This window comes from Bos indicus x Bos taurus, chromosome 17, assembly GCF_003369695.1.
Source record: "Bos indicus x Bos taurus breed Angus x Brahman F1 hybrid chromosome 17, Bos_hybrid_MaternalHap_v2.0, whole genome shotgun sequence".
NCBI lineage: Eukaryota > Metazoa > Chordata > Mammalia > Artiodactyla > Bovidae > Bos > Bos indicus x Bos taurus.
The window spans coordinates 4,479,600-4,491,929 of record NC_040092.1 but is presented as its reverse complement, the minus strand read 5'-3'; the positions used below and the strand labels follow the sequence as shown (position 1 = coordinate 4,491,929).

At 43.3% G+C, this 12,330-nt stretch overlaps 1 protein-coding gene across 1 annotated transcript in view; it reads left to right on the top strand.

The window, feature by feature from the left end:
• KREMEN1 (kringle containing transmembrane protein 1) overlaps positions 1-12,330 on the top strand; it is a 54,334-nt gene that overhangs the window by 31,456 nt on the left and 10,548 nt on the right. The window contains exon 4 of the mRNA XM_027566417.1: positions 6,886-7,010. Coding sequence (XP_027422218.1) covers positions 6,886-7,010 — 125 coding nt within the window. The remainder of the gene's footprint in view (positions 1-6,885; positions 7,011-12,330) is intronic.

Below are 12,330 nucleotides of genomic sequence, written 5' to 3'. Positions count from 1 at the left end.
CGCTGCATAGTTTCCGAAGAGCCAGATTTTATTTGTAAGAAAATGTAAAAGATGTTCCCCAGAGCCAGGGCAGAGTTTTCTAAAATGCAAGAGAGAAACTTTGCTTCCGGTTTCTTAAACAGATCTCTCAGATTTGGCAGTAGACAACACAGTGATGGATCAGGACTTCTTATGCAAATTACCAGCTGAAGATTTTTATTCAGATTGAACTTTTACAATAAAGGGCAGGCTTTTTTCTTTGTCAGGAATTGTCTGCAAGGAATAGAACTCACTCAAGCTAACTCGAGCGCAAGAGATTTATTGGAAGGGTGTTGGGAGAATATCACAGAATCCAATCCCTGTGTCCCAGAACCTGGGAAGGAGGTGCCCACACTTACCATCTGTCTGTGGGACCGCACAGTCTCACTCTGCCCCTCTCTTCCATTCTTCTTCCTCTTTGTGGATCAGCAGAATCAGCTCACTTATCCACTCACGTGGCCCAGATGTGGCTTTGTTGCCTTAATCCAGGCTTGACCGAATTCCACAAGTCCTGTGCCTGTAGTTCAATACCTAGAATCCTAGTTCCAACTTCCTGGGAGAGGGAGTCTGGTGACCCCAGTGGGGGTCAGCAGTGGCCAAGGATGGGGCTCGTAGGCCTGCCCCCAGCCAACAGTAGATCCTCCAAGACGGTTCTCAGAGAAGGGCTGTTGGCCATGGAGGCCCTGTGGAGGTGTGAGGTGCACCTTCAAAGTGAGACCACAGTTATATCCAGTTGTAAAGGCTGTTTAGCAAGTCTCCGTGGTTGCTTCCCAACAGTTGCCTGTGGCAGTGAAAAGACAGTAGTTCCTGGGTTAATCTGAAGAAAGAACCATCTTCCCTCAGCTACCTCTAAAACTTTTACCTCTGTCAAGAACCCTGAATCTCTGAAAAGGTTGTTGGTAATTAACTGTCACATTTTAAAACACCAAATGTGGTAAACAAGGGGTCCATTTATATTTTCAGATGATTTTTAATTGAAAATGTGGAACCCTCTTTGGTAAGAGAAAAAAAATGCATGACCAAGCCACAGGACTTTAAAGTGGTCTTGAAAGTAAAAAAGGAATTTGAGAACAAATATCCTTTTACAAATTGACTTTCCCTCCCTGCTTCTGGGAAGAACTCAGGGTGGGACACGGTCTGGAAATCCACTCAGCTGACCAGTCATGCTTTTGAAGACGACAATGACGTGTCTTCTCTGGCGAGACTTGGAGCCACACTTTCCAGTGAGAGTCAGCAGCAGCGACAGCCCTCAAAGGCTGGCCTTGCGGTGCACAGAGCGTCGAGGGACTAACGTGTCTGCAGACTTAGCCCTTCATCTTAGGGAGTCACTTTCATTTAGCTCCCAGACTGGCCTTATCAGGAGAGGGATGCCAAGGGAAAAGCTGTGGAGTGAGCATTCCCCTCTGGAGCTGACCTCTGCTCTCCAGGGAGAACAGCCTCTCATGTATCCCCCACTCAGGGCCCTTAGTCTGGCCGAACTGTGGCTTCTTCTCGGTCACCTAGGAAACCCATCTCCTGTCTGCCTTCCTGAAAGGGCTCTGGGTTTCATGGGAAAGGCTTGCATGGCAGTGCACTGGATCTACCCAGATGCAGAGGTTAACATTTTAATATCTGGAATCAAATCTAGTTTTCCAAGATAACTGCCTTTGATCTTATCTTTTAATTCAGTGCTTCTTTACTCTTCTATGAACCCAGCAGGTTATTCTGGTTTGTGTGGGAAATGGTGAAAGTCTTTTGTATGTAATGACAGCAAACAGTGTTTATTCAGCGCATACTATATTGCCAGGCCTTGTGGTGGTTACTTTATTTACATTATCTAATTTTAATTCTCACCAGAACCCTTTGAGGCCCGTATCATCCACTGTGGATGAACCTGAGCTTAGAAAGGCTGTGGCAGAGGGACCCACATTCACCCTGGGCCTGTCTGTCTAAAGCCCATGTTTGTGATTGTTGCAACACGCTGCTTGCCTCTGGACAGGTGATGGTAGCACCTGCGCCCTTCAGAACATTGCCAAGAGCTAGGAAGCAGGCAAACAAAGCTCTGAGCTACTGTATGGACAGCTGAAATCGAGAAGGAAACATAGAGGCCTTCCCTCTTTCAGAAACTATTCTTATTTTCCACACAGTTCTAATAAGCTCGATAGTTTTGTTCTAAGCCTACTTAGTTTTTAGTGTTAATCGCTCATTTGTGTCCGACTCTTTGTGACCCCATGGACTGTAGCCCGCCAGGCTCCTCTGTCCATAGGACTCTCCACACGAGAATACTGGAATGGGTTGCCATTTCCTTCTCCAGGGGATCTTCCCGACCCCAGGATTGAACCTGGGTCTCCTGCATTGCAGGCAGATTCTTTGCCATCTGAGCCACCAGTGAAGTCCATAAGCCTAAGCCTAAGAAGCAGCAAATTAAGAAGATAAGCCAAGACCACAGGCACTGACAGTAGCAAGTAGACACTAAGACTCCTTCCAGTGCTAATATTCTGAGGGTTCAGCAGCCCCAGCTGTAACCATGGAGACTGATTAACTATTAGAGTCAGACACAGGAAAGCACACAGTCTGGGACCATTTGGTGACATACATCTGGTGACCTCAAGCCACCGAGAAACAAAGTATGTAGGTTAAACAAAGTTTTTTTTTTTTTAATTATCTAATGCATTTTTGAAAAGTTTCATCCAACATGATGAAGATAGAATTTTACCTTTTAAAGTTAACTTCTAATGAAGAACCTGGTTATCTGGAGTGGCGTTTCCAGCCAAAGAGGACAGCGAGGAGTCAAAACCTAAGTGGACGTCAAGATGCAGGTCAGCTCTCCTCTCACTCTGCTCTGCAGTCTTGATTCCCTGCTGCCTGACAGGTACCTTAACTCACACTCTCCATGAGTTTAGCTGGCAACATGGGACACATTTGTTCATTGAGCACCCAGTTTCAGGGCACCCACTGTATGGCTGGGACCATACCAGACCCTGGGAATACAATGGTGTGCAGAAGATACAGTCTAGCCCTTAAGTTCATGGTTAATCGACAAGTGAGACATAAACAGGTGTTTAGAATCAGGTTTCACACAGGCTGCTACAGGAGCACACCACAGGGGTGTGCAACCTTCTCTGTGGAATGGGAGGATGACAGGAGGCCCGTGGGGCTTCCCAAGGGGAATGATGCTCAGGCTGCCATCCTAGGCAGAGAATATTGTTCTAAGCAGAAGGAACAGCTTGTAAGAAAGGCCAGAGGCCAGAGAGCCATGTGCATGTGGGCAACTTGCAGATACACTATAATGTATCTTGGGTTTCATATAGAATGTGAGCCGAGGGACAGAGAGAGGGTGATGCTGAGGGGGTGGGATATAGAGGAGCAGCATAGATCAGGTAGGGCCTTGGGTCCCACGTGAGAGTTTGGACTTGATCCTAGAGGACGACCCGGGAGCTCTGAGGGTTCAGGCAAGGCCCCTGCATACCTCTGTAGCTCCTGGTGCCTTCCCGTCTCTCTTTCACTGGTCACACTCACTTCTTTGTGTTCCTGCAAAAACCAAGGTCATTCTTGCTTTAGGCCTTTGCCCTTGGCCTTCCTTCTGCCTGGAATGTATTGTAAAGGTTATTCTGGTTGCAGTGTACTAACTAGATTAGAGTAGGGGGAGCCTAGAAACAGGGAGATGGAATAGGAGGCTGATAGAATAGTCTGAGTGGGAGAGGTGTATGTTCTCAGTCATGTCTGACTCTTTGCAACCCCAAGGATTGTAGCCCACCAGGCTCCTCTGTCCATTGAATTTTCCAGGCAAGAATACTGGAGCAGGTTGCCACTTCCTATTTCAGGGCATCTTCCTGGCCCTAGGGTTGAACCTACATCTCTTGTGTCTCCTGCATTGGCAGGCAGATTCTTTACCACTAGCACCACCTGGGAAGCCCCAAAAGGGAGGGGACAGTGGCCTAAACCAGGGAAATAGCAGCTTGGATAGAGAGGTGGACAGGTGTCTGAAGTATTTTAGAAGGTAGAATGGACAGTGTCTGGCAGGCGGTTGACATGGTGTCAAGGACGATACTAAGGCCACCGTTGTCCAGACGCAGGGAGCAGCAGCACGGTGTGGGCTGGTTTCCAGGCTCTGTCTCCCCAGGGTGTTCTGGAGCCTCACTGCCCTCCTGGAACTGAACATGAGCTCCCTGAATTTGCTCACCGAATTGTTGTGAATAAACCTGATAGGTTCCAGCTGCATCCACGCAAACCACGACCTTGTTTATGTCTAATGTTAACATTTATGGTTCTGTGCCTTAGGCTGTCTATAAATGAATACATAATAACATGCCTATTTTTGAGCATGGAATGGAATAAATGAGACAGAAATCAGAGTAAATGACCAAGATGATCACGATCAAGTAGCTCTTATTAAAAACCATTAAACGCATGCTTCAGGTTTCCATGTGTAAGGCCCCTTTAACAAGCCTATATGATTCACCCCTAACTAGAGATGCTTAGCTCACTGCATTTGTTTAAACTCTAAAGCCCAGCCATTCCCAAGCCAGGCCCCCACTGAACGCTGAACTCCTACTGCCTAGATCTTTTCTGTTTACATTTGCTACTATAGAGATTTGGTTTGTTTCCGAAAGATGCATTTTAACATTTGTGTGGTGAGCCACATTTGTTATATTTGACCCATGTGTGACGCAAAGGAGAAGGGTAACCACTTGGCTTAGAGGGGGGAGGGTGACTCTTTGGGTTAGCTTCCTGCCAGTTTAAAATGAGCTGGTTAGATGTAGATGGTGGCAGAAATTGAAAAGTGTGTGTGTGTGTGTGCACGTGTGTGTATTCTTATGTGCCAAAAACTAGTATGGGTGTAAAGTTTACTCAATTGGACCATGCTGCTTTCCAGTCTTAAACAAAAAGTACTTTCTAAGAATCTATATGTCTCACTTTGGAATTGGATAATATGTAATTCTGACTGGCTTAGAAGTGCTTCTAGGACCAGACCTCATTTGTGTCTTATATCTCGAGTGATGTGAACTGTAAGGAGCCAAATAGAGACCATAGGGAAAGGGCTTCATCTGATGGTGGAGTGATTTCATAAATAACACAGATGAAAAACTAAGGGGCAGAGAGGTCCGTTTGTCCATTGTCGTTTAGTCGCTAAGTCGTGTCCAACTCTTTGTGACCCCATGGACTGTAGCCCACCAGGCTTCTCTGTCCATGGGATTTCCCAGGCGAGAATACTGGAGTGGATTGCCATTTCCTTCTCCAAGGGATCTTCCTGACCCAGGGATCGACCCTGTGGCAGGCAGATTCTTTACCGCTGAGCCACCTAGGAAGCCATAATTTGTCCATGGCTCACAATACATTCCTTTATTCAATGAGCATATATTTAGATGCATGTTATATAGGTGTGTTAGTCATATATTGCTGTAACAGACTACTCTAAAATTTAACGAGAACACACATTTATCACCTCACACTTTCTGTAGGTCAGGAAATCTGGACATGGTTGAGCTGGGTCCTCTGCCTCAAGGTCTCTGGTGAGGCGTCTGCCAGGGCCGGGTCTCATCTCAAGGGTCTACTGGGGAGGATCTCCTTCAAGCACACATAGCTGTTGGTGGGATTCAGTCTCTGCAGAAACTGGAAGTCTCAGCTCCTTGCTGGCTATTGGCTGAAGGCCATTCTTATGACCTCTGATGTGATACATTGCTTTATTAGAGTATATAAGCCAAGAAGGCAGTAGAGAGAGTCAACTGGCAAGACCAAAGTCACAGCTCTTGTAGTCCAGTCACAGAAGTAGTTCCCCTCAACTCTACCACATTCTGTTGGGCAAAAACAAATCACTTGTCCAGCCCACACTCGAGGGGAGGGAATCACACAGGGGCACAAACACCAGGAGGTGGGGGCACATATATTTAGGTTTCTTTATTCTCAGTTGCAGCTTTTTCTACTAGACCAGACCATCTGACTTTTGTACTTGTGAAACACTAATACATCCACTGTGGCAAACAGAATAATCCCCCTCCCCCAAAAGTCTATGTTGTAACCCCCAGAATCTTCAAACATGTTACCTTACGTGGCACACGTGATGCAGATGAGAATTTTGACATGGGGAGATGATCCTGGAGTACCCTGGTGGGCCAGTGTCATCACACAGGACGTGTAACAGAGAGGCAGGGGGATGAGAGGCAGAGAAGGTGGTGTGATGACAGAAGCAGGGGGGGAGGCAGAGGCTGGAGTGGTGCAGCCACAGCTGAGGAATGAGGGCAGCTTCTTCAGGAGACAGCAAGGGGCAGGTTGTGCCCTGGAGCCTCAGGAGGAGCCAGAGTTCTGCTGACACCTTGATTTTAGTCCCATTAGACCCATTTAGTACTTCTGACCTCCGCAACTGTAAGATGACGGGTTTATGCTACTTTAACCCACTAGGTTTGCGGTCATTGATCGCAGCGGCAATAGGGAACTATTAAATTCACGAAATGACCTGGTAAAACCAACTTGTGGGGCTTTTGAGGGGACTAGGGAGGCACAAGGCATAGGATGGTAGCTTCCAAGCCCTTTTTTTTTTTTTTTGTCCTCCAGTGACTCTGAGACATAATTTGTGTCTTGTAGCTTCTCTGTTTTTAGGAATCTATGCCTAGTTCTTGTCAATACTAAATTCTATCAATATTGAACAAGTAAAAAATGTCTTAGGGTCGGTTTTATGGGCTTCACATACTCGTCAAAATAAAACAAAGATGTAGCAGTTAGCAGAGGGCACCAAGACTTCCATTTTTAACACTTGCTGCTTGCTATTTATTTGCACTTTAGGAATGGAAATATGGGCCGAGATGAAAGTGCCTGGCACAACGCACCTTCCCTTCTTGGTGTCTCACACCTGGATGTTGTCAAGTTCTTTTGTTTTTCTTTTTTCTCTAGTGCCTGGAAACCTTGGCTGCTACAAGGATCATGGAAACCCACCTCCTCTAACTGGCACCAGTAAAACATCTAACAAACTCACCATACAAAACTGCATCAGTTTTTGTCGGAGTCAAAGGTTCAAGGTAATAGTTCTGAGCTTTATACCTATGGAAAAAGATAAAGGTCTAAATGCATTCTGCTGAGATATTATTTAAAATATATTTAAATCATTTAAATTGTTAGAAACAACAACCACCTGTGAAGCCATTACAACTGTACTTTTCTGCCAAAGAGAAGTTGGAGGAAGAGTGGGGCTTGGGATTCTGGGGCATGAGGCAGCACTCTGTCCAAAGACTGAGAGATAAAAGGAAACACCCCAGTACCTGCATCCAGCTTGACCTCCAGCAGAGTCATGTGTTTCCTCCAGCCCCTGTGTGTTATAAGCAGAGAGGTCTCTGGCTCCAGGGGGGTGGATCTGAGAATAAGCCAAGGTAGTGGTTACTACTTTGATACATTAAGGGGCCCTTGCCTGGATACCAGTCCAAAATATTTTCTTTCCATCCTGTCCATTTTCTAGTCATTAAAGTTCAATAATGCTATTGTTTGTTATATCAAAAAAAGAAGTCTTTTTCTCCCTCTTTTCCTCCCTCCCTTCCTTCTGTCCTTCATTCTTTCCTTAATAATTTCATCAAAAGGCCATTAATCAGGCCCAAGCAAGGAGAATAGACTGGCAGTGCTCAAGGCCTGTCTGAGGCAGGGACTGAGCGAGGCAATTGGCCCAACATGATCAAGTGATTGGTTGCTTGCAAAAAAATTGAGCATGTTAGGTAAATCTGTGGAGGATAATGGGAACCAGGTTTCTTACTATTAGAGAAGGCGGCCAGAGAAAACTGGAATGAAGCCTGCAGTGTTGGACAGGGATTGATGTTATTAGTATAGTGCATAGTTTCTGATATATGTGTAGGGAGCGATATACAGAAATAAATACATAGGACTTGTGGTAGTTGTCCAGTGATTAGGACTCCACGCTTCCACTGCAGGAGGCACAGGTTTCATCCCTGGTTGGGGAAATAATATCCCACATGCCACATGATGCGGCGAAAGAAAACAAAAAGGAAAGAAACATAAATATAAAAGTGTGTGTATGTGTGTTTGTATATACATATGTATTTCCTAGCTCTTTCCACTAAGAGGGCCTGGGAACAGTGATATACTGAAAAAAGAGCTACAGTACTAGCATAAAGATGGACGTATAAGCTGAAGGAAATAGAATTTAGAGTCCAGACATTATTATTTATGGCCACATTATCATTTATATTAATGAATAATTTATTATATATCTTTATATATAAAGATATAGTATATAGTATACATAGTATATAATAAATACATGTTATTTATTATATCTGTCAGAAAACCATGCACTGTACTGAGTAACATCAATCCCTGTCCAACACTGCAGGCTTCATTCCAGTTTTCTCTGGCCCCCTTCTCTAATAGTAAGAAACCTGGTTCCCATTATCCTCCATAGATTTACTTACATGCTCAATCTTTTGCAAGCCACCAATCGCTTGATTGACAGTATGATTTATGGCTGATTGATACTTGTCAAGGGTGCCATATCATTCAATGGGAAAAAAACAAGTGTTTTCAGCAAACAATGCTGAGACAACTGGATATCCACATGGAAAAAATGAAACTGGACCCCTACCTCATATATGAAAATTAATTTAAAATGGATCACAGACCTACATGTAGCAGCTAAAACTATAAAGGTTTAGGAAGAAATATGGGTACAGATATACATGACCTTGGATGAGGCAATGATTTTTTCAGTTAGGATACCAAAAGCACAGACAATCAAAGAAAAAATAAATTGGACTTCATCAAAATTTAAAATTTCTGTGTATCAAGGACACTATTAAGAAAGTGAAAGAGTAACTCACAGAATAGAGCAAATATTTGCAAAACATATATATGAATAAAGATCTAATGCCCAAAATATATAAAGAACTCTAACAGTGTGACAATAGAAAGATAAACAGCCCAATTAAAAAATGAGCAAAGGATTGAATAGATGTTTCTTCATAGAAGATGTACAAATGGCCAATAAGCACATGAAAATGTGCTCAACATTCTACCTATGTTACACATAATCAAAAAAATTTTTTTACACTTCGTGCGGTAAAGATGCTCAGTATTACTAGTCTTTAGGGAAATGCAAATGAAAATCAATGAGATACCATTTCATACAATAAATAACCTAGGATGGCTGTCATTTTTTTTTTTTTTAGGAAAAAAGCAAATATTAATGAGGTAGAGAAATTACAACCCAGAAATCCCATTTCTAGATATTTACCCTAGAGAAAGGAAAGCTTATGTTCACACAGAAATATACACAAGTGTTTATAGCAGCTCTGTTTTATAATCATGAAAAACAAAACAACTCAATGGATTAGCAACCTGCGGTATACTCATGCAATAAACTGCCACTCAGCAAACTCTAGGTCATTTCAGAAGAGCCTCAGAGAGACTATGCTGAGGGAAAGGAGCCGGCCTCAGAATACGATTCTGCGTATAGTGTGTCTGAGTCTATTCTGACTGCTGTGCAAAATACTTGGTCTAAACCAAGCATTCACTAACACAACATTGTAAAACAACTATATTCCAATTGAAAAAAAAGACAACAAGAATTCATTTCTCAAAGTCCTAAAGACTGTGAAGTCCAGGATCAAGGCTTTGGCAGATTTGGTGTCTGGTGATGGCTTGTTTCCTGGTTCATAGATGGCTGTCTCCTCACCATGTCTTCACATGGCAGAAGGGGAAAGGGGGTCTCTTTTATAAAGGCTCTAATCCCATTCATGAGCACAAGCCCTCGTGAATCACTTCCCAAAGATTCCACCACTAGGTACCATCACATTGGGAATTAGGTTTCAACATATAAATTTGCAGGGGAGGGGCAGACATGGACATTTGGTCTCTAGCGTATGACAGTCTTAAAAAGTTAAAACTATAGTGTGAAAACTAATTAGTGTATGACCTCAATCAAATCCCTTACGATTATACAGCGGAAGTGATAAATAGATTCAAGGGATTTGATCTGACAGAGTGCCTGAAGAACTATGGATGGAGCTTTGTAACATTGTACAGGAGGCTGTGATCAAAATCATCCCCCCAAAAAAGAATGCAAAATGGCAAAATGGTTATCTGAGGAGGCCTTACAAGTAGCTGAGGAAAGAAGACAAGCGAAAAGCAAAGGAGAAAAGAAAAGATATATCCATCTGAATGCAGAGTTCCAAAGAATAGCAAGGAGAGATGAGATAGCCTTCCTAAGTGATCAGTGCAAAGAAATAGCGGAGAACAATAGAATGGGAAAGACTAGAGACCTCTTCAACAAAATTGGAGATGCCAAGGGAAACATTTCATGCAAAGATGGGCACAATAAAGGACAGAAACAGTATGGACCTAACAGAAGCAGAGGTATTAAGAAGAGGCGGCAAGAATACACAGAAGAACTGTACAAAAAAGATCTTAATGACCCAGATAACCACGATGGTGTGATCACTCACCTAGAGCCAGACATCCTGGAGTGCAAAGTCTAGTGGGCCTTAGGAAGCATCTGGCTTATGAACAAAGTGTTCATAAGCACTAGCTTATGAACAAAGCTAGTGGAGGTGATGGAATTCCAGCTGAGCTATTTCTAATGCTAAAAGATGATGCTGTGAAAGTGCTGCACTCAATATGCCAGCAAATTTGAAAAACTCAGCAGTGGCCACAGGGCTGGAAAAGGTCAGTTTTCATTCCAATCCCAAAGAAAGGCAATGCCAAAGAATGTTCAAACTACTGCACAATTGCACTCATCTCACACACTAGCAAAGTAATGCTCAAAATTCTCCAAGCCAGCCTTCAACAGTATGGGAACCAAGAACTTTCACATGTTCAAGGTGGATTTAGAAAAGGTAGAGGAAGCAGAGATCAAATTGCCAACATCGTTGGATCCTAGAGAAAGTAAGAGAGTTCTAGAAAAACATCTACTTGTGCTTTATTGACTATGCTAAAGCCTTTAAACTGTGTTGATCACAACAAACTCTGGAAAATTCTTAAAGAGATGGGAATACCAGACCACCTTACCTGTCTCCTGAGAAATCTGTATGCAGGTCAAGAAGCAATAGTTAGAACCGTACATGGAGCAATGGACAGGTTCCACAGTAAATCAAGGCTGTATATTGTCACCCTGTTTATTTAACTTATGTGCAGAGTACATCATGTGAAATGCGGGGCTGGATGAAGCACAACCTGGAATCAAGATTGCCAGGAGAAATAGCAACAACCTCAGATATGCAGATGACACCACCCTTACAGCAGAAAGTGAAGAAGAACTGAAGAACCTCTTAATGAAAATGAAAGAGGAGAGTGAAAAAGCTGTCTTAAAACTCAACATTCAAAAAACGAAGATCATGGCATCCATTCCCATCACTTCATGGCAAATAGATGGGGAAAAAAATGGAAACAGTAAGAGACTTTATTTTCTTGAGCTCCAAAATCACTGCAGATGGTGACTGCAGCCATGAGATTAAAAGACGCTTGCTCCTTGGAAGAAAAACTATGACCAACCTAGACAGCATATTAAAAAGCAGAGACATTACTTTGCTGACAAAGGTCCGTCTAGTTAAAGCTGTGGTTTTTTCCAGTAGTCCTGTATAGATGTGAGAGTTGGACCATAAAGAAAGCTGAGCACCGAAGAACTGATGCTTTTGAACTGTGGTGTTGGAGAAGACTCTTGAGAGTCCCTTGGACTGCAGGAATATCAAACCAGTCAATCCTAAAGGAAATCAGTCCTAAATATTTATTGGAAGGACTGATGCTGAAGCTGAAACTCCAGTACTTTGGCCTCATGATGGAAGAACTGACTCATTGGAAAAGACCCTGATGCTGGGAAAGATTGAAGGCAGAAGGAGAAGGGGATGACAGGGGATGGGATGGTTAGATTGCATCACTGACTCAATGTACATGAGTTTAAGCAAGCTCTTGGAGTTGGTGATGGACAGGGAAGCCTGGTGTGCTGCAGTCCTTGGGTCGCAAGGAGTCAGACACCACTGAGTGACTGAACTGAGGGGTCATAGAGGGGAACTATAGAGCAACAGCACAAGAAAGGTTACTGCACATGTTCCGTGTCCTGATTGTAGTGGTGGTTGTACAAATTTATTCATGGGTTAAAATCCTTAGGCCTGTACACCATAAAAATAGTTGTATTGTATGGTAATATAAAAATAAAAATGTTAAATAGGGGATTTCCCTGGTGGTCCAATGGTTTAAAAATCCACCTGCCAAAAGAAAAGTAAAAAACAAAAAAAAAAGGAAAGAAAAAATCCACCTCCCAATGCAGGGAACAGAGGTTTGATCTCTAGTCTGGGAAGGTTACACATGCCACAGGGCAACTAAGCCCGTGCGCTTTAGAGGCTA